Source organism: Mya arenaria, chromosome 15, assembly GCF_026914265.1.
Source record: "Mya arenaria isolate MELC-2E11 chromosome 15, ASM2691426v1".
Taxonomy (NCBI): Eukaryota; Metazoa; Mollusca; class Bivalvia; order Myida; family Myidae; genus Mya; species Mya arenaria.
In genome coordinates this window covers 29,752,736-29,776,280 of record NC_069136.1, presented here as the reverse complement: position 1 = coordinate 29,776,280, position 23,545 = coordinate 29,752,736, and the positions used below count along the sequence as shown (strand labels likewise).

Below are 23,545 nucleotides of genomic sequence, written 5' to 3'. Positions count from 1 at the left end.
CAGACCTGTTAAATGAATCAAGCTCCATGAAGAAACCATCAGAGCTTGAAATGTTTAAAATTTTGATGTAAAACAATGTTTAGAGCAAAAAACCTTGTCTGCATTACAATATTTATATATATGTACACTCAGTATTGTTTGTTTCTTTTATCAAGCTCATCATGATATATTAATGCTCGACTAAAGCCTCAAAACTGCATATACAGTCACATTATAAGTACATAGTGACATAGTGTATTATTGTTTTCAGACTCACTTCTAAGACCAACATCTTTGTACCTTGGATACCTCCGCTGTTTAATGGGGCAAAGAAAGATCTCCTGGGAACCCTTTGTTTATGGAGGACTTGCATCAGTAACAGCTGAATGTGGTTGGTAATAATTTTCATTCAACAGACGGTGATGTTTCTGTCAAGTTCCTTATTAAATGTACATTTTAAGCCCAAACACTGAGAAGCCCCACTGTCCACTCCACGTGGAACTTCCATTTTCCTTGGTCACTCTGCTGGTTTTACAAGTAAATTGCAGAATTCCACAGTGTACATTACCCGTTCTACGCCAAAATCTGCAAGTTGCTTGTTTTCTGCAGAGGGTTAAATAACCTGTAGTGCCTGTGATAGCTGGATTGTATTGATTTATTGACCTCATTTAATGCATTGCTACTGTTGATATTAAATAATTACATGTTAAGTGATTTTGTTTATAAAATATAAGTCAAAACATTCGCACATCCGTTCATTTTTCTTTCTTTTTTTTTGATAAAAAGAACATATTCCATAAAAGTTCATCTCTATTTCGTTCAGATATTTATTTACCTTTAAACTCATATTTGTTGGTTTAACATCAGCATTTTAACTTGCCTGTTGATTCCATATTATTAAAATATAACACCATAGCGAGTGTTGTTCTTTTATCATTGTTACCTCATACTCTTACTGTGTTTAGTTGTTGAGAACTTAATTGGATTGGAGTAATGGAGATGTTGAGTACTATGTAAGTGTGAAGATTATTTCTGTCATTATTTCATTAATATACACATGTATATGTACATATCATTTGTGTTTCTGCATTCTACATAATAGTTAAGTGAAAAATTGACGATTTTATCTGCCAATACAATTGTCTTATTAACTACCTTTTCTTCAAATGAATATAATTAAGCATTCAATTAAAATGTTTTATGAAAATAATAGTGGAAGTATGATTATTATTTTTTTTTAAATGTTTTTAAACCAATTACGAGGGTTGTCCGGAAAGTTTTGAGACTGCATTCATAAAAAAATTACCACTCATAGGATGCAATTAAAATTTTATCAGCTGTCAATTGTATCTCGTATAAACAAATCCTGAAAATTTCAACAATATACTACGAAGTGAACGTATACAACAAACATTACAAAAAGTACAGGTTACAAGCCACGGAGCACTTCGTTGTCTGACATTTATCACGTCATTTACAGTTTTTCAAAATACGCTCCTTCTGCACGTACACACTTACGGTGAAAATCAACTCATTGCTTGAATATCTGTCCGTACCACTCTTTTATGATATTATAAACAAGTGTTCTTTTTAGCTGAACGAATTCGTCAATTTCCCTCACTGTCCTCCGCCAGTCTTCTTGTAACATGTCCTGCACTGAATTTACGTCAATTTCACTCACGACTGACGGTCTGCCGACCGCTTCTAATCGCACACATTTCCATGCTCGTCACTGAAACATCCATAACAACGAAATACCAAAGCCCTTGAACATGTTGGCTTTGATTTATTCCGTGTTAGAAACGTATAGGTATTTGTAGGAGTTATTCCGCCGCGAACACAGTGTTTGATCATAGCGCGCTGCTCCGTGCGTGACGTTAACATTGTTTTTTTTCCTGACATCTTCGAAATACCTCTCTACTTCCGCTGATCGTTACAACCATGTCTACTGTTAGATTGCGTCAATAATTTGCTTAGTGATGCAGCTGACGTTATACTGTTGTCATATGTTTTTACGTGACGTTTTGATGTCTATTATTCAGACGGAGTAGTATATATGAATTGTAAACAATTTTCAGAAAACGTCAATTTCAAAGTACTCCGTGAAGCGCTAGATGGGTTGTCTTGACAACCATTTCCTTCCTTTATTTGATATTATTTATTTTTATTTTTCAAAAGGAAACTCGTGAATAGTCTATATACACAGCTGTGTATTGTTTCTTGATTTATATTAAAAACATTTTGAAATATAGACACAGTCTCAAAACTTTCCGGACAACCCTCGTACATTTGTACTTCATAGTAAAAAAATGGAATTAATTAGTATCAAAAGCAATGTAGTATTTTTAGCAGCATGAAAGTCATGTGATATGCAGTTTTTGACAAGACATTGCACATGCTAAATTTAGATTATACTTTTGGTTTTGGGGCATATTTGTTACTGTGATAAATGCATTTTTATTGTTTAATAAACAGGGGTTGAAAAGGGTAAAGGAAGGGATTGGATAATATACAAACAATAAAGTTAGTTAACATTGCTTAAAGATACTGGGACTTTAAGGCAAATGGGTTACTTAAAATAAATGCATTTAAAAATAAAAATGGGCATCAACAGGTCTATATTGCGCTCCGTTTACCAGTCATATTCTGAAAAAATATTGAAACAACACCATGAGGAAAAGTATTCAAATAACTGAAACAAATTAAGATACTCAAGGAGATCAGTTTCTGCCGAGTTTTGTGGTGTTAACTAGTGATGAAACGATAATCGAGTACTATCGAAAAATCGTCGCTGACAGTGCTATGTCGGCGATAATTGATAGTGGTTGTCACAATCAATGTTGCTCATGTTACTTCAGGTAAACTACGTATTTTTTGTTTTGCGGTAAAAATCCAGTAAATGTCATTTTTTCCTTCCGCTAAATTCTCGTTGAGTTCCTTTTTATCAAGGGAGGTCACTGTCTTACACCATTTCGGTGAATGTAAACACTTTTGCTTAAAAGCTTACAAACTCTTCCAAAATTATAAATTGTTTTAATTGTTTATATATTTCATAAAACTTTCTCCAATAACCTGTCTCTATGATGTAGTGTGTCCAGTCTTACCTGTAAATACCAGGGATCCCGGCTCGATGCATTCTGATTTTAAAACCTGTTTTGATATCGTTTGCAATTAACTAATTTACTCTTTTGTTGAATGCTTGATGAAATAAAGATATTCTAATGAAATGTTCAATATACAGGTACTTGAATGTTAAGCTTGTTCACAGATATTTAATATGCTTTTACATGGATAAAATTTTAACATAACTTACTTGATTCGGTGTGCATCATTTTGCAATTAATGTGCTTTTATTAAGTCTGTGTTAAGTTGTTATGTTGTTTCGTTAAATTATTAAAGACAGTAAAAGGATATGGGAATTTACTAACTGTTGCAAAAAGCATGACTATATCATCACATGTACTGATTTCAGGTTTAACCATTTAAATAATCATGATGATACTATGTATTAAGAATGTATTCCTTACTGATATTATGAACATTCGATTATTGTTAAAGACAGTAAAAGGATATGGGAATTTACTAACTGTTGCAAAAAGCATGACTATATCATCACACGTACTGATTTCAGGTTTAACCATTTAAATAATCATGATGATACTATGTATTAAGAATGTATTCCTTACTGATATTATGAACATTCGATTATTGTCCGATAGTAAATCAAAATGCCTGGTCCGATTCGATTCGATTATCGATAGCAAATGGAGTCCGATTTTCAAACACTAGTGTTAACACCTCCCAGTAATGCGTCAATCGTAATTCCTCTGTCCACCGATGGGCCAAGGAGGATGAGAGAGTGTTTATGCCAAGGAAAGTGGGTTCCATCAAATTACAGTTCATGTCAGTTTACACATGTAAATGTAGTGCAACATGGTTGAATGCCATATTTAGTTCTATGTTCTATCTAGGTACCTTAGTGCAACTTATTTCATATAACAGTAATGACAAAAATATTGTATTTGAAATCATAATAAAAGTATATGACACATTGACCTTGCTGCTGCTAGAGCTTGCTGTCACATCTATGTTACATGTATACACAGTTGTTCACTAGAGATAATTTGATAGGATGTTTGATGTATGCTATCTGTTTACAATCATGATGTTTAAGAGTGAACAAGTTCATTTACACTTTTTGACCCAAGGTATGCAAATAGTTCAAAAGGTTTATAACTTTTGTTCATCTTGTTTCTGCGTATTGATATGAAAAAGAAATCATTTTAAAATAGGTTCAGTCCAGACATTACTTTTATTTACAAAGTCCTTCAATAAGTTAATGAATTTACTCCTGATGTCACCAAATCATTGAGCTGATTAGAAAAAATGCCTGTATATATATGTTGGTTTTAAACATTTCTTAAGTTGTGATGCAGATAATTTTAGCATAATCAATAACATAGATAATTTTAGCATAATCAATAACATACTCATACCCGACTTACTTTTCCTAACCTCTCAACCTTGAAGCATCAAACCGATTCATGATTTATTTGGTTGAAAAATATACTATCTATAAGTATTGATAGCCTTACTGTAACATTCTATTTCGAATAATTTATCAAAAGCTCACTCAGTGTGACCCGTCTCTCACTCGGTGTGACCCACCTCACACTCGGTGTGACCCATCTCTCACTCATTGAGACCCGTCTCACACTCGGTGTGACCCGTCTTACACTCGTTGTGACAATGTCTCTCACTCGGTGTGACCTGTCTCACACTCCGTGTGACCCGTCTCTCACTCGTTATGACCTGTCTCTCATTCGTTGTGACAATGTCTCTCACTCGGTGTGACCCGTCTTACACTCGTTGTGACAATGTCTCTCACTCGGTGTGACCCGTCTTACACTCGTTGTGACAATGTCTCTCACTCGGTGTGACCTGTCTCACACTCCGTGTGACCCGTCTCACACTCCTTGTGACAAGGTCTCTCACTCCGTTTGACCTGTTTCTCACTCACTGTGACCTGTTAATCTACTTGTGTTACAGGGACATTTCCAATTGACACAACAAAAACTCGTCTGCAAATTCAAGGTCAGCGTATTGATGCCAAGCTGTCACAAGTGAAGTACAATGGAATGATACATGCTCTTTTAAGAATATTTAAAGAGGAGGGTCTTACAGCATTATACTCGGGGTAAGGCAGACAAAGGCAGCCATTATGATTTTTGTATAGCTATATATTAATGGATCAAACCTTCATTTGACTTTGTAATATTAATATTAACTGTAGTTTTAAATGTCTGCAGTAATTCTTTTGTCTTATTATTCTTACATTACATAACTGTTTCACCGGTGCAATTGATATATCAAAAAAAAAAAAAAAATTATAAAGAATTATTTTATGTATGATAGAATAGTTTTAAATGCCAATGCTCTGCTGGTCCTCATTTACTTTTACTTGCATCAGTGGTTCCATTCAGTGTATTGGCCAATTGATTTCACAGTTCAGTGAAAGCGCTCAGATTTTATGTAATACATAATAATGCGTCCCTGAATGATGAAATATATCATTTTTTCACGGTCCATTTCAGTATAGCACCAGCACTACTGCGACAGGCGAGTTATGGCACAGTGAAAATTGGTGTCTACCATTACATGAAACGCATGTTTGCCGAAAATGAGCAAGGTAGGATTATGGCCGCTTAAACCTATTTTTAGCCAAGTCTACATGAGCGAAGTCTATTTTTAGCCAAGTTTACATGTAAAGTCACTATTGCTTGTAAATGTTTGTTCAAATTATGCCCCTAATTTAAAATAACTTGCCATATGTATTTGACACATAAATGCAAGATTAATTTTTCATGTACAGACCTTGTTCACAGGTCAATGTCACATTCGGGGGCATTCGTCACATACTATGACAGCTCTTGTTATTAATACTTTATCATAGAGTTGTGGCCCTTTGCTTAGGTGAGCGTTTTAGGGCCATCATGGCCCTCTTGTTCAATTCTTATTAAATTCAATCCCAGAGCCCCAGTTTCTTCCATTTCTTGTTGTTGAACACATTAATGTGGATTTGATCAGTTCACAAAATTATAATTAGTCCAAGATGTCAATAGATACTTGCAATCTTGTCTTAGCAATATGTGTTGTAGCCAAAGTTCAGAACGTAATACTTGGACTAAGAAGGATTTGCAAATGACAACATATCCCTTGACATGATGCCAGTGTAAGTGTTGAAGCTTTGCCAACATAATATAAAGGACTGTTACACTACCCATGAAAATAATAGTAATGATTTAGTGTTGAAGTTTGGATCAATAATATTGAATGGATCAATAACATTGGAATGCAGAGTATTCAAATTGTTTGAAATAGTTCCAACTATCAAAATTTGTGTCAAGGTTCATTCAGATTGTAAATCGGTCAAATACTGGTCTTCTCCTCTAAAACCTGAATTTTGATTATGGAGGACTGCTCATTTTTCTGTTTTCCTTATTTCTCATCTAAGTTGATAATAATTGCATCTAAATCAGCTATGAGTTACCTTGACCAGCAGCTCTGTTTTTTTAACTTGCTGTGACAAAGCAAAGAATACCAAATGCACCTTTAATTGAAAACATAATTTCATGGAAATTACAATAAATTTATGACACAGTGGGAAATAAAATCAATTTAACAGCTGCAATAGATGCACAGTAGCGTCATGAAATACCATGTATGATCTCATAAATGCACTTGGCCTAGCAGACATTCAGGATGTGTTGTCCCCAGGTATGCCTACCCTGACTCAGACATAAAACAGACAGCTAGTTTTTCTATTAAATGTGTGTTCAGGCCAAAAGATTAAAATCTATGTTTCAGGCTCTTACAAAAACAAATTTGTTCCTACCAAACATTTTTAGGCCTTACTATAGATGTGTGTATGACTGTAGAAAACAATAGATTTGTGGTTCTTATTTAAGATGGCCTGTGATGCCTGGCACATCTGTAATGACATAATTCAGGCTTTCAAGTGGCCTACTTTTCCTACTTAAAATAGCACTAAAGAAGTCGTCAATGCTTTTCCCTCTCTATAAGGAAATTGCTTATTTACCAAGAACTGGTGACAAATTGAAAAAATGAAATATATTTTTTCAATTAACCTTCTGACTGAATTGCAGTTGTTTGACTTCATTTACAGTTTAAACGAAATTGGGACCTGTTCATTACTGTAACTGCTGTAATTTAACAAAAAGCACTTAACACAGACACTCAGATTTTGAGTCTTTCTTTCCTGTATAGACTTATTTGTGTTAATGTGTACATAAATAAAGACAATGATTAGAATGACCATAAAATAAACATGATCTGTATAACTCTAAGACATTACACAACAATCACATACTATTGATAATTATGATCTTATACCTAATACAGCACTCAGTTTTGGTGAAGGTATGTAGATTTCGTGTTGTCCATCTGTCCATCTGTTCTTTCATAAGCGGCAAGTGATATGGTCCATAAGTACAGGAGTTTATGAAACTTATGTCAAGAGTGTATAACCTCAGTGCACTGGTGCATGTCAAAATCCATCTTGAATGGGTCAGTAAAACAAAAGTGATTGCTTTTACAAATTAATGAAAAAAGCTCAAATTTAACCAATCTGAGCCATGACCTGTTACTCATTGATAATGTTCAGCCAATCAATTTTGTATAGTTATTTTTATTTCATTTTTTTTGTGTGATTTCAGAGGAATCGTTACCAGTGAATGTGTTCTGCGGGATTGTTGCAGGGATTGTGTCCAGCTCATTTGCCAACCCGACAGATGTGCTCAAAGTAAGAACATAAGGATGATTTGCCCATTTCATTAAAGATCTTAATATTTCAGGGAAATAGCCTCCCAAACCCTTCATTTTGAGAAAAAGGCTTATCAATCCTCAATTCAGTCATATTAGATCATTCTTAATAGAGCAAATCTCAAATGTTTAGTAAAACTGCCGAAAAAATCATATTTCTCAAAGCATTATTAATGCTTTTAGCCATGAAGCTTAATTTTAGCACCACCCTGCCATGCAAATTTTCAACTTCAAGATTGAGTTAGATTTCTCCAAAATTTAAAAACCCAAGTGTTTAAATTTAAACAAAATCATCATTCTCTAAGAGTTATCATTTAAATAGAATAACCTGATTGCGTAATTGCTAGTTAAACAACAAAAAAATGAAATTCATAATGTTCAAAACATTTTGATGTCAATAGCAAATGATGTCCTGCAAGTGCTGTTTTCTCAGATTAATTTCAACGAATTGTGTGGTTGTCCTCATTTCCACACAATTTTGCACTAAGTAGGGGCAAGCAGTTACCATTTGTTTTACAATTTATCCATATGCATGCGTCTGCAGATGGAAATGACCTCAAAAGGTGAATTTGTATATTGCATAAAATCTACTAAACAAACCATGGGTCAGAATTGTCCATGTACATCCCATGTTACAGCTTGTTAAGAGGCTCATGATTTCTAAATACAAACCCAGTATATAATTTTATGCTAAAAAATTGCTATCGTTGAGAAGTTGATCTTGCATCTTAACTTTGTTACATAATAAAAAATCAATTCATCCTACAGCTGAAGTGCCCTTCTGAAGCTAGAAATGTTACTGTGACAAGTGGTATTATTGTTAGACAGTCCGTTTTAGTAGTTTTCATATCAAATGGCTGTAACAAATTATAAATGCCCATTTTGTCCATAACGGTCGACTGTGTCATCTAAAGTGCAGTGTTTACATTGTAATTTGTTGTGTAATTTGATCATAAGAATGAAGTAAGTATCATCTATCCATGAAATGGCTATTTATGGAATTCAAATTAAACACATTGATGTAAAATACTTAATGCTCTTTATAATCAGATAAATATTGAATTTACATTTAAATGCATAACAAGAAAACAAGGAAATTGTTAATGAAACCTCGTCCAGATGTATAGAGCCAGGGGGTGAATAGTTGAACAGGAAGTTAAACTGTGTACACGTTATGAAAATAGGTGGGAGTTTTTAATTTAAGTAAATTGACTGATTATGAAGACCATAATATTATGTTTTTATTATGTTAAACTTCCATGGACTTTAATCAAAACTTTAAATCCTTTTGCGCATGCCTCAAAAGACAGATGACCATCTCATTTTAACCACTCCTTGAAATTTAAAATTTATGTTTAATTTGAAGATTACGTTACATACATTGTTTTATTCAGTTAATGAGTTTCATATTGAAAGCAGTAATATTCATTGCATAACAACAAATCAAATCAGATAATAGATTGCACAATTTAGGAATTGAATTTCACTTTATAGGTTAACACTTTTCAACTCTAATTTGATAAATGCATATTAACAAACAATAACCAGTTTGATATTTGTAAGAAATCATGCTTCACTATTGTTAGTAGGTTGGCCTTTGATGAGTGTTGCTTCTGTCTACTGCAAGCTTGTCGGGGAACACATCTTAACCTGTATAATTATTTCCTCCAATGAGGTAAACTGATATGACAAAATATTATCAGCAAGTGTTGAAACAGACTATAGGTTAATGTGGTACAGTCTTAGTAAAGCAGATCTAAGTAGATAACTTCTGGTAGTATGCCAGAATTGATTGAAATTCATTGAAAATGTTGAATTTATTTTGTTCTGTGAATTCCTGGGTATTTTTCTACAGTGTAGCCAAGGTTGGGAATATGTTGTTTAAATTCAATGAATCACATACATACACTATGGCTACACCTTCAGAACAGTTTTGTTTGTTTTGTCTCTGAAATTAGATACTGTTACAAGACATACTATGTTTGATCATTAAAATAATTTCAAGGCTTTTTTTAATATTCAAAACATCTGAATTATGTTCATGTGTTGACAAACAAGCTGATTCCTGTGACAGGTGGTCAGTTGATTCCTGTGAATGGTAGTCCATTGATTCCTGTGACAGGTGGTCAGTTGATTCCTGTGACTGGTGGTCATTTGATTCCTGTGACTGGTGGTCATTTGATTCCTGGGACTGGCGGTCAGTTGATTCCTGTGACTGGTGGTCATTTGATTCCTGGGACTGGTGGTCAGTTGATTCCTGGGACTGGTGGTCATTTGATTCCTGGGACTGGTGGTCAATTGATTCCTGTGACTGGTGGTCAGTTGATTACTGTGTCAGTTGGTCGGTTGTTTTATTGACCGGTGGTCAATTGATTCCTGTGAATGGTAGTCAATTGATTCCTGTAACAGGTGGTCAGTTGATTCCTGTGACAGGTGGTCAGTTGATTTCTGTGACTGATGGTCACTTGATTCCTGTGATTGGTGGTCACTTGATTCCTCTGGTCTGAATTTCAGAATGACATTTGCTTTAAAACTTCAGGGAACAATATACTTACACATTACATGCTTTATTATACTTAACATATTTTTTATATTTTTATTTTTTAGTATCATGGTTAAAATGCATAAAAGTCATGAACACAAATGTTAGTATTTTGGACTAGTGTGCTGGCTGCAAGTATTATATGAGTTTTTCTGTCTTAAAATATTTTAGTGACTGGAAATAAGCATCAGGGCTTACATGGACCATCCTTGGTTATTACACACTTAAGCTCAAATTAACTTAAGTCTAGTCGATCAATCAATCAGGATGCAGTTTTATATCTAGTGACTCAAATTGTTCATCATGAAATGTGATCTAACAATAAATGTGGGAAAATATAGGAATAGTTAAAAATATGCATATGTTAAGTTGCTCATTATAAGCAAAATGAACAAGCATTTGTAACCAGCTGTTTGTGTATTGTTTATATTCACATTTTCTGTTTGTTGTCAGGTGCGTATGCAGGCGCGATCCTCCCTGAGTGGTAAGGAGACAATGGTACGGGCATTCCATGACATCTTCAGACAGGAGGGAGTCAGGGGACTATGGAGGGTATGTGTACCTTTATGTAGTTATAGTCAGAATGTGGCACGCATATTGGAATTGTTTCAGTCCCAAAATTACAGGGATACAATATTAAATTATTGCTTGTACACAAATGCCCCTATAGATAGATATTCAAGGGGTGTTTTCCTCTGTATTTTTCTGAATCCAGCAACTTTTAAACCACATTGTGTTTGTATCTCTAATTTCTCACCCTTAACTGAACCCTTTCTCCTACCATATCAGGGTGTAGGTCCAACTGCCCAGAGAGCTGCAATAGTGGTGGGTGTGGAACTGCCAGCGTACGACATGATCAAGAAGTACATCATAAACCACCATATCATGGGAGACACGAAAGAAACACACTTTGTGTATGTGCAGAAAGTTTTGTCATGTGCTAGTTCAAGAGTGTATAGTTATGTTGAGTCCTGTTTTGTGTATGTTCAAGAGTGTATAGTTTTTTTGAGTCCTGTTGCGTGTTTGTTCATAAAGTGTATAGTTTTGTGGATTCCTGATTTGTGTCTACTCAAGAGTGTTTAGTTTTGTGGAGTCTTGTCTTGTGTTTGCTCAAGAGTGTATAGTTTTGTGTGGAATCCCAATTTGTGTCTGTTTAAGAGGGTATAGTTTTGTAGAATCTTGATTTGTGTCTGTTAAAGAATGTAAAGTTTTGTTGAATATTGATTTATGTCTGAGTGACGAGTGACTTTGGAACCATTGCGAGTTGATTGCCCTGTGTTCAATTTTTTAGTGCCAAAAGATCTCTTTGAAAATTTAAAACTTTTAGGCTGATTTGGAACGTCCATTTTAAAGTCAAACTTTAATGTGACAAGTTTGAAATAATACATATTGCTGTGCAGCTTTAATGAAATCTAACAAGAGTTATAAAATTGGTCACATGGGGTTAAAAACTAGGTCACTAGGTCATTTCTCATATCTATCATACATCAAAGGTCAAGGTCACACAAGACATTTAAGGGTCAGAGTACACATAATCGTGTCCACACTATAACTTACTTATGCATTGATGGATTGCCATATAACTTGGTACAAATGTTGTCCTCATTGAGAGGATGTGCCTTGACCTTGACCGGGTTCCATAACTCATTGGTCAAAGTCACATCTGACATTTAAAGGTCATAGTACACATGCTCGTTTAGGCCAAAATAACCTTGACATTGATCTTACCTACACTACACACAATATGAATATCGTATTTTCCCGACTATAAGGCAATCCGCTTATAAGACGACCCCTAATAACTATAACCTTGCCCATGAAGTATGGTGTTTTTGTATAGACTCGTTTATAAGACGGGGTCAATTTTTAAAGCAAATCCAGCACTTGAATTTCTTTAAGTGTGTGGTAATGTTCGAGCTAAACAGTCAATTATCTACTTAATTTGTTCATTTGCTTGGAAGAAAATCACCGATTTAGTGTCAACTGTGAACTCTCTTATGTGGTTGTAGGTTAATAATAGAACAATGTTACGCGGTTAAGGATTTATTTAATTTTTTCGTACAGCCAAGGGATCATTCATATTTGTAGTAAACTCTCAGGAGAGGATTATTGATTATTATTTTTCCGATCATATGGTATGTTAATTCTAATCAGCTTTAACACAATCTTGGGAGTAGATTGGGTTACACGGTAAATGCTGACATATTTAAATACAAACTACTGCCATGCACCTTTGATGTTGACACAGCTCGTGCTGTGACGTTGCAAATTGTACCATTTGATCTGCAGCCGACAAACACGACACATTCCATTACATGTGTAAAATTTTCGCAGATGTTTGTATGGATTGCAGTTGATGGGACTTAAATTTATAGGAGAAATAATAAATAACCATTGATGATTGCGGATAATTTAATGTATATTAAACGATTAATGAAATGTGTATTAAAGCATGACGGTTAGTCTGCATGATATACGCATAGCCTAATCGTAAAGAAAAATTATGGAAATGGAAAAAATAACACAATTTCAGCAGTAAATCTGTCTCATGTGATAAACAATGTGTTTGGACCGATAACAAGCGTTTGCCAATTAGAAGTGTTTGGACCGATAACAAGCGTTTGCCAATTAGAAGTGTTTGGACCGATAACAAGCATTTGCCAATTAGAAGCTATCTAGTTTTCATCGTAGCGAAACGAAGCAGACGGTTGGTGTGATCTTGTCACTTTTATTGGGGTGTCGTCAGCAGACAATAAATCAGTCAGTCGAATACCATGTGTTGAATATTATTGATTCTGACTCTATTTTTTCTGAATTTCTTATAGACTCGCCAATAAGACGGGCCCCCTACTTTGAGGTTAAAAATCGAGACCCAATTTCCCTGTCTTATAGTCGAGGAAATATGGTAACTTAAACAAATATCCTTTTATAATCTGTTCATATATAAAAAAAATTGTATTTCCTATATTCCCACTCTTGACCAGTGGTTATGTACAATTTTGGTCAGATTCAACATACCAATCAGGTTGCAAGAAAAACAAAATATACTAAAAAATGACGCCAGGGGATATAGCCGTCCTTTGGACTGCCTTGTTAATTATTGCCTTTTGTTAATTTTCAATTTTATTTTTTTTGTCTGCAGCGTTACTTGAAAAATCTTTGAGGTATTGACTTCAGACTTCATAAACAGAAATATCTTATTTAGGAGAAGTGCAATGCACAAGAACCAAAGCTCTGGCTGCAGATTTTTTTGAGTTATCGCCCTTGGTTAATTTTCATTGTTGTCCTGTTTTTAATTCGGCGGGGTATTGGCATCTGTTACTGCTCTTGTTCAAGAGCGTATAGTATTGTGATGTCCTGATTTGTGTTTGTTCAATAGTATTTTAGTATTGTATTGACTTGTCTTGTGTTTGTTCAAGACTGTTTAGTTTTGTGGAGTTCTGATTTTTGTTTGTTCATGAGTGTAAAGTGTTTATAGAGTCTTGTCTATTGTGTAGCTTACTGTAGATTTTTTTAATAAAAAGACCTTTTTCGCATTCTTTTAGTTTTGATCAAGTTAACAGGTTTAAATTTTATGACACTGTTATTTTAGTACAGTAAAACTGCGGTCGTTCAAACAAGCAGTCGTTCGAGAACCGGCGTTCCCTCAAGGACGGAGCTTGGTCCCGAACATTTTTCCTTCTATTTGCATATGAAATATACCTACGCTGCATCGAAACCTAATTATGTCGAGGAGTCGAGCAATATATTCGGTCCCAAGTACACAAATCATGCACAAAACCCCCGAGGTCATAATTTTAAACTTTTTCCTGAACGCGTGTTCCAAAATAAACAAACAATTTCTAGGTGCTAAAAGTTGTAAAAATTGCAATGACAGTTGAAAGGCAATTTGATAAGGTGTGAAAAACCGTTTATTACTGTTTACGCATGACCGATAGTGGATAAAGGCATTTGAGATAATAATTATGAGAAGCTAATTGTGAGAAATGTACATGAGTAATGAAAATATAAATAAAACACTACCATATCGAAACCGACAAGATGCGCCAATCAACAATCCTTAAATTTGCTAAACCTAAATCTGACTTAAATGCCATAATATGTACTGTCATATTAAAATGTTGCATGTTACAATAATGTGCTTTTTGTTTAAATGAACATTTCTATTTATTTATTCATTGTTATTTCTTTTTGCATTTTACATTTAGTATACTTTTAGTTAACGACAGACTTTGAACATATGCGCGATTATCCATAACAAAACACATATTCGGTGTCTTAGTAAACAGTAGGTTTGACGACTTCAAACTTAAAATACACTGAAAGATATTTCATAACTGACTGGAAAATTGAAATTCGGGTCGTTCGAAACATCGATTCCCTTGAGGTTTTGGCATGGTCCCCGTCATCCTCGAGCGATCGCAGTTTTACTGTACCTACATGTATATTTAAATTTTAGACCTCCATGACACAATCAATTGGCTATATTTTTAGTATCATAAATTATTTACTCACATGTTGCTACTTTAAGCCACATGAGTTTTGAGAAGCCACACCTAATTCAACCACTGAGCAATCATTTTGTCTTTACAGTTTGTTTAACATTGATTAAGAGTGTGAATTCCTTGTTTTCAGGTCGAGTTTCACAGCTGGCCTTGCTGGTGCAATAGCTTCAACTCCTGTTGATGTTGTCAAGGTAATTGCCGGGGTAGATTTACCCCACCCACTTAATTTTTCATCAAAGGCTTACACCATCAATGCTCATTTTATATACTGGGCAACTGTACATACTGCTTTCTGAGACAGTTTACAGCAAAAATTTACTCTGATAACTTGTTCACTTTGTTCATTTTCATATCATAACATTTATTTTTGTTGAAAGTGAGTTAGGCATTATGTATCTACACAATATATGTAGGTTATATAATATTTATAAAGACACAAAAAAATAAACTAAAGCTGGTGTCATTTCAATGGCAATTAATTTCATCTTCATATAGCGTTACACTTGATTTTAATCATTTTTTGTGGTGTTCAAATACTAAATACTAGTTCTGATGGTATTGTCATAGCCTCGGTGTCATTGACGTCCACATCATTGATGTGCAAACACTAACACCTGGGTCATAACTCAAAAACAGTTCATGACATTCAAATGGCAGAGTTCAGAGACATTGCATATGTGTAGCAGGGCCCATAACTCCGGCTTCGATCATTGTTCAGTTATGTTCTTTGTTGGACTGGAACACCCCAACAGACACGTGTTGGCAGCCCAAGGTGCTCTTCTTATATGTTTCTTCGGATTTAAGTTTAAATGAATATTTTTAAACTGGTTTATTGGGAAATCATTTGCTCACAAATTACATGCACATAAATATTAGAGAATAGAACTATATTTCATACAATGCAAGTAATTAAACTATTGATTGATGAGTCAAGAGTCTCTAGAAGCTGTATGTACAGTTATCCAGCCCGTTATACACCTTGCAGTGTAAAATAGGATCTTAATGTTAAAACATTTCACTTTAATGATTTTGTTAAAATTACTGCAGTCTTAACATTCTTTTGAGCATGTTGTTAATAATATTCTTTGCACAATATATTTACCATGGATTCTTTAAAATATCATTATGTGGTTAAGTTCTCCATATTCACTCCTTTATAAGACAAACTCATAAAATGATCTTTCAAAAATTGAACTTTAGGATTAAATTGGATATATATATATATAAATTAATACAGTGCTGCACATTTCTCTGCAATCATCACATTTAACATTGAAAACTGATTTATATATCTATATATAGAAGAAATGAAGGAGTGAATAAATGGAGCATCTTTCTTGACTGATTGTTGTTAGAATTAGTTTATCATAATATAAGCTACCTATGGTTATTGAATTGTAAACAAAAATGCATTTTCTTGAATCTCAAGCTGCCCAGCCATGACTTTTTATTAAGAAGACCAAAAATAAATGCCAACTTTCATGGTTTCAGTGCAAAATGCCACTTATAACTTTATATTAGCCAGTGCAAAAGCTTCTAAATAACTCGGGTAATATAACCAAATTATGTCTGTAAACAGAAATTTGGGGATGGTTTCATTACTAAATGGAAATTGAGCAATTCTGCTTAATTGTTGATTTTTTATTGTCAGAGTTCATCTAAATGATTAAATATGGATCTGTCTTGTGATCTCATTGGCATTGGCCTGAACAGCTAGAACTGATGTCATCCCATTTATTTCAACACAAGATGTCTGATGACCTGTATCTTCAAAGATCAAAATGATTTGAGTAGTTTTACAGAATAAACCATAAAACTCCACAGTGCATGAGTAAATGGCAACTACATGTATTTAAGGGCAAACTATTCCATATTGGATGATATTACTCATAGTTACATGCTGTATTCCTATTAAAAAAATGTCTTGCTGCAAAGTATACTATGAAATGGGGAAGACAACATCATATCAATGTCATGTGGTTGATAAATTGTTGAAATGTGGAGAAAACAGTGAGAGTCTTTGGACGGTTTTACACACCGCTTTCTTTATTTAGACTTGGGTCATACCCCAGTTTGCATGCATATGGCTACGAGAAATTACTTATGGTATTTTAGGGGAATAGGTTTTCAGATTATTATTAATGTTTTTAACATCACATAAATTTTTATTCTGGATACTATTTTTGGAAGTGTAAAAGCCTAAATATGTGGCTATGTCTGATCTTGATGCAATCATTGCTCAGTTAATGTGGAAAAAAACTATTTAAGCATTAGTGGCTATGGAAACTTGAATAAGTGGTCCCATACCTAAAGAAGAAAATGCATTTTTGTGTCATATTTCAGTCTTATTTTGCAGTTTTTGAACTGTGGTATTTAATTTTGAAGGGAATAAAAAATAGCAAGGTGTATAACTGTTTAAGGTTTTATGGCCTCTCAAAGGATTTCTGTGTATCAACAACAAAATATCAGATGTTAAAATTTCCAGATTTTTATACGCCCGAAGGGTCGTATTATGTTATGGCCTCCATCGTCTGTCCGTCTGTCTGTCCGTTAGCAATTCCGTGTCCGGGCCATAACTTGGTAACTAATAAAGCGATTTTCAAATAACTTTATACAAATTATCACTGCATTGAAAGGATGTGTTGCGCGCAATTTCCAGGTCCATACCTCAAAGACTAGAATCACCATGGGGTGCGTTAGCAAATCCGTGTCCGGGCCACAACTTGGTCACTAATAAAAATCATTTTCAAATAACTTTATACAAAGCATCATTACATTAAAAGGATGTGTCGCGCGCAATTTCCAGGTCCATACCTCAAACACTTGAATCACCATGGGGGGGGGGGACGTTAGCAATTCCATGTCCAGGCCATAACTGGGTTACTACTAAAGCAATTTTCAAATAACTATACAAATCATCTCTACATTAAAAGGATTTGTCAAGCATGCTTTCCAGGTCCGTACCTCAAAGGCTAATTTCACTGGGGGGCGTTAGCAATTCCGTTTCATTATTGGAAGTTTAAGCCTTTGTTGTAAACACTTCACACCTAGTAAGCAGTATACTAGCATAACCTAAATTTTTATTAAAGACCTCAAGCCGAATCTTCTTCGGGCGTATAATGCTCCGTTTCGCGGTGCTCTTGTTAGCTCAACTGAGCACTTGAGTGTTCAAGGGTGAGCTATTGTGATAGTTGACTGTCCATACCCTGAAGGCAACATTTTCCTTTGAACAACATCTGGTCCGAAACCACTAGGCCAATTGCAACCTGATTTTATATGATTTTATTTCTTGGATGGTCCTGTTCCAGATTCCTTTAAAATCAAATGGTTCCAGGTAGATGGCAACCACAAGAAAAACACTTCTCCCCAGAAACCGCTGGCCAGATTTCAAAATAATTTCACTGAAATGTTTTTGAGGTGAGCCGATATATAATATGAAATATCTTGCAGATGTTTGCTCATAAAAGTTTTTTTATTCAAAATAGGACAATTTTTGTGGGTACTTATTTCGAAGATTTTTTTTTGTAATAAAAAATAGAAAGTGAAACACTAAATAGTCTGCAAATTGACTGTGTGCCGATCTCGTGCCTATGTTATGCAATTTATGACATTTGCTACAGTGGGTCAATATGCCAATTAGCACAAATCCAATGTCAATTATTGCTTGATTGGAAAGTTAAGGGTCAGTAATGCACCCAAATCAAGGATATAAAAAGTGATACAGTGGAAACTCACTAAACCGGACAAGTTCCGGACTGGGCAAAATTTCCGGTTTAGTGAGGATTCCGGTTTAGTGAGGATTTGATGTACGGAGTAAGTTTACTCAAAATATTAACTGAGTTAACCTGTAAAGGGAAGTTGAAAACTGGAATAAAATAAAAACACATAAAGATAACATTATTTTACATCAACAATGGTTCAAGTAACTTGAAATAATGCATAAAATATACATGTATATTCATTAATATATCAATGTGCATGTGTTTGTAACATTACAGATACAGTTTATATCATTGTTCATGTACATGTATCTTTTCGCTTCTAGTGTGACACATAATGTTTAGTCAAGGTAATTCTTCTACATTACTTAAAGAAAGTGTCCAGTGTCGTCTGTTTCTGAGCACTACATTTTGCTTTCACAATCTTAGTTTGCGTCATGTCCTGCACCTTATCGAGGTAGTCACTATCAACACATGTAGCAAAGTTCTTTGTATGTTTGTTTAATGCTTGTTAAGTATGTTTGATAGTTTAATTAACGCACCGCTCTAATTTGGTTCAATCATAGAAGTCTTTAGATAAAACAACCCTCCAAAATGATCACTTTATAACCGTTTCTAGTTCTTTATTTCCTGCAATAAACAAATTAATGTTTCAATCAATTTTCTTTTCACAAGTTTGATTATTGTTTGATTATCAAGCGATTATCGGGTTAACACAACATCACAGGTGCAATATTTAACGACGCACCGGCTGTCAAAACAAAGTGACACGCGATTCGCGAATTCCTCATACGTCCGGTTTTGCGAGGTAAAATTACGTTGACAACTAACAAATTTTCTCGATTTTTTGTCCGGAATTCCGAGGTTCCGGTTTTGTAGGGATTATTTTACATTAAAAATAGAAGGGGAAAATCGGGACTCTGAAAAAAGTCCGGTATCCCGAGGATTCCGGTTTTGTGGAGATCCGGTTTAGTGAGTTTCCACTGTACTATTGAATTTCAATTAAGCATTTTTGAAAACTGTGGAAACACAGAAAGGATGCAGTACATGTATACCTTTTTGGGTAGGCAGTATAATTTGAGAATTTAAGGTCCAGTTTTTGTTGGGATCCTGAATTCCTGGATAAACCAATCAACGAAAACCACGAATATTAATGTTTTCACAGTAAGGAGATTGAAAGTTGAAAATCTTCTCCTCAGGAACTGCTGGCCAGATTTCAAAATAATTTTACAGAAATGTTCTTTAGGTGGTCCTTAATCAAATTCCTTCAATCCATGTTGGTTTGTTAAACACTGCTGAGAGGGGGCAGGGCTAGATTTCACTATAACTATTGAACATGTAATATATAGTGGTCACACTAAATATCTAAGTGAGTCATCAAAATGGCTGACTGCTTAATTGTTAATATTGAGAGCTATCTTTCTTTTTGGTATTCTTTATTGTAAAGGTGCACACTATATAGTTTGATGGAAAAAAGTTTTTAATTTTAAAATATGTTTGTGCAAATCCAAGATCTTTGATATTTGATATGTAGTTTCAAATAGTAGGCATTTTAATCAGGTGAGCGATATAGGGCCATCTGGGCCCACTTGTTTATGTTAGATGACCTGATGATGCTATAGATTAAGAAATCCTTTCAGAGGCCTGTCAATTCCTTGCACACAACCACAATTACACAAGACATTATTTGCTTACGCTATTTGTTAACATACACCTTTGTATGACATTATGTGTAAATGCATCTTTTGTAGAAACATTGTGAAAATTATGTATGAATACAATCTATAGAGTGGCAGTACATTTTTTCATGATAATTTTGACAGTTGGTTGGTTGAAATGTGCTTTATTGAAGGTGTAATGACGGATAATTATGACAGAAACGCAGAGAAGAAATGAGTCGACAAAATCTTCGATGTTCAGGGTCGCAGGGACACTTGGTCCTGTGTACCTATACCATCATGCAACACACGATCATGTGGGGCGTGAAAACGTAATTAACGTGTAAATACCTGAACCTACAAACTCTAGTATACTGTTACTTCATTGTATATATACTTCACTTTATATTGTTTGTAACATGGTGATAACTAATTATAAGGACATTTTTTCCTTTGATACAGCTCATTTGATTTAAGTGATTGGATTTTAAAGCCTTTTGCTGACATCTGTATACATCAAGTGGTGTTGATTCAGCTTTTGCTGACTACCAGTAATTGTGCCTCTTATATAATTCGCATAAGCACATGTTCAACTTTATAATGCCTTTAGTAGTAGATATGCTCAGAATTCATTAGCAAAAGATATGAACATTTATATTATTTCTTAATCAATATCTTTCTCTTGTGGAACTTTCTAACAAAGGATGTTGCATTTATACTAAAACCCCATTTTACATATTAGGTAACAATCACTTGCAATTGCCTATTTTGAAGTGTGTCTGACTCATTGGATGTCTCTAGGTACAAAGATAGATAAGGTTATAGTAAAGCTGACAGCTTTTGGATCAATAACCATAGTGGAGAGAGCAAAACATGTTGCCCGTGCGTGTAAAGTAGCATAATTTCCTATTTGTAAACAAAGGTTCAGACAAAACATTCATCATGCTAGTGCTTGGGGCTTATTGGCAGAAAGTGCCCCACACTCCAATGTTTCATGCAATCAAGTTTTACTTCATTTCAGTCAATCCTTCCAAAGTGTACATATTAACAAAGGGTTTTGGAGAAAATTATTTGATGAAATTACTGTATGCAGATGTCAGCAAGAGGGATGCCAGCCAAAAAATTAATCATTTTCAACATCTTCACATAATATAAAACTAGTCAAGGCGACATTGCAGTAACCTGATGTTTCAAGTATTACAAAATCTCACTATGCAAACAAACTGTAATGAAAAAAGGAACATACTTAAAGCTTAGTATAATTACTAAAATCAAAATTCCTTCCCTACTCTAGAGGATGGCATCTACGGAGCATGTGTTTCCGTTTCAGACGCGGCTAATGAATCAGCGGAACCTCAAGTCGTCAGTTGTGATCGCAGAGGGAGGGGCTATGCCAGCCATATATACGTCATCCATGGACTGCCTTCTCACTGTAAGGGTGATAATTCTGAATTCAGATCCTCAGTCTGAATGCTTACATTCTGTTTTGCTTTGAAAATTGATAAAAGTCTGTTTGTGTAAACTTTGACAAGCTAGTCATTTTAAGCTTACCTGCTAGTCAAAGTAAATACAGCAAACTTAATCATCTTATTTATTGTTAGCAACATGTTAAACTTTTATGTTGGCTATTATTAGGTAACCATATATGATACCCACATGACACCACCCAAATGACACTCACCTGGTATTAACATGTGACCCACATCATATCCAAGTGACACCCACATCATACCATTATGATACTACTTGGCACCCATCCCCAAATGACACCCACTTAATATCACATGATATTCACATCATACCACATGGCACCCACTGCATTCACATGAAACCTGTATGGCATCCATATGACACCATGATACCTACATGATACCCACATGATACTTCATAATACCACATGACATGCATATGAAACAAGATACCGCATGAGACAAACATGATACCTACGAGATAACACTCACATGATTCTACATAACACTAACACAACACATACACGACACCTGCATGATCCACACATTATACACAAACCAACAAAACACACATGCTTGATCCACACATAAACCAACAAAACACACATGCTTCATCCACACATGACACCCACATGTTACACACAAGACATCCACATTATAAACACATGACATCCGCATGATACAAACATAACACCCACATGATACACACATAACACCCTCATGATACACACATAACACCCTCATGATACACACATGATACACACATGACATGATACACACATGACACCCACATGATACACACATGACAACCACATGATACACACATGACAACCACATGATACACACATAACACCCTCATGATACACACATAACACCCACATGATACACACATAACACCCTCATGATACACACATAACACCCACATGATACACACATAACACCCTCATGATACACACATAACACCCACATGAAACACACATAACACCCTCATGATACACACATAACACCCTCATGATACACACATAACACCATCATGATACACACATGACATCCACATGATACACACATAACACCCACATGATACACACATAAAACCCACATGATACACACATAACACCCACATGATACCCACATAACACCCACATGATACACACATAAAACCCACATGATACACACATAACACCCTCATGATACCCACATAACACCCACATGATACCCTCATGATACATACATAACACCCTCATGATACACACATAACACCCACATGATACACACATAACACCCTCATGATACACACACAACACCCACATGAAACACACATAACACCCTCATGATACACACATAACACCCACATGATACACACATAACACCATCATGATACACACATCACATCCACATGATACACACATTACACCCACATGATACACACATAAAACCCACATGATTCACACATAACACCCACATGATACACACATGATACCCACATAACACCCACATGATACACACATAAAACCCACATGATACACACATAACACCAACATGATACCCACATAACACCCACATGATACACACATAAAACCCACATGATACACACAACACCCACATGATACACACATAACACCCTCATGATACACACATGATACCCACATAACACCCATATGATACACACATAACACCCTCATGATACACACATGATACCCACATAACACCCACATGATACACACATAACACCCTCATGATACACACATGATACACACATAACACCCTCATGATACCCACATGACACCACACTATAGTCATGATACCCACATGACACTACCCACATGACACC

General features: G+C 35.0%; 1 protein-coding gene across 3 annotated transcripts in view; it reads left to right on the top strand.

Moving 5' to 3' along the window:
* LOC128219653 (kidney mitochondrial carrier protein 1-like) overlaps window positions 1–23,545 on the top strand; it is a 36,779-nt gene that overhangs the window by 3,806 nt on the left and 9,428 nt on the right. For all 3 annotated transcript variants that reach the window (XR_008258615.1, XM_052927549.1, XM_052927550.1), the window contains exons 2-9: window positions 251–370; window positions 5,029–5,176; window positions 5,574–5,668; window positions 7,716–7,801; window positions 10,817–10,915; window positions 11,153–11,277; window positions 14,999–15,059; window positions 21,576–21,677. Coding sequence is in view for 2 of the 3 variants with exons in the window: in XM_052927549.1 (XP_052783509.1) it covers window positions 301–370; window positions 5,029–5,176; window positions 5,574–5,668; window positions 7,716–7,801; window positions 10,817–10,915; window positions 11,153–11,277; window positions 14,999–15,059; window positions 21,576–21,677 (786 nt within the window). In the remaining variant the exon portion in view is untranslated. The remainder of the gene's footprint in view (window positions 1–250; window positions 371–5,028; window positions 5,177–5,573; window positions 5,669–7,715; window positions 7,802–10,816; window positions 10,916–11,152; window positions 11,278–14,998; window positions 15,060–21,575; window positions 21,678–23,545) is intronic.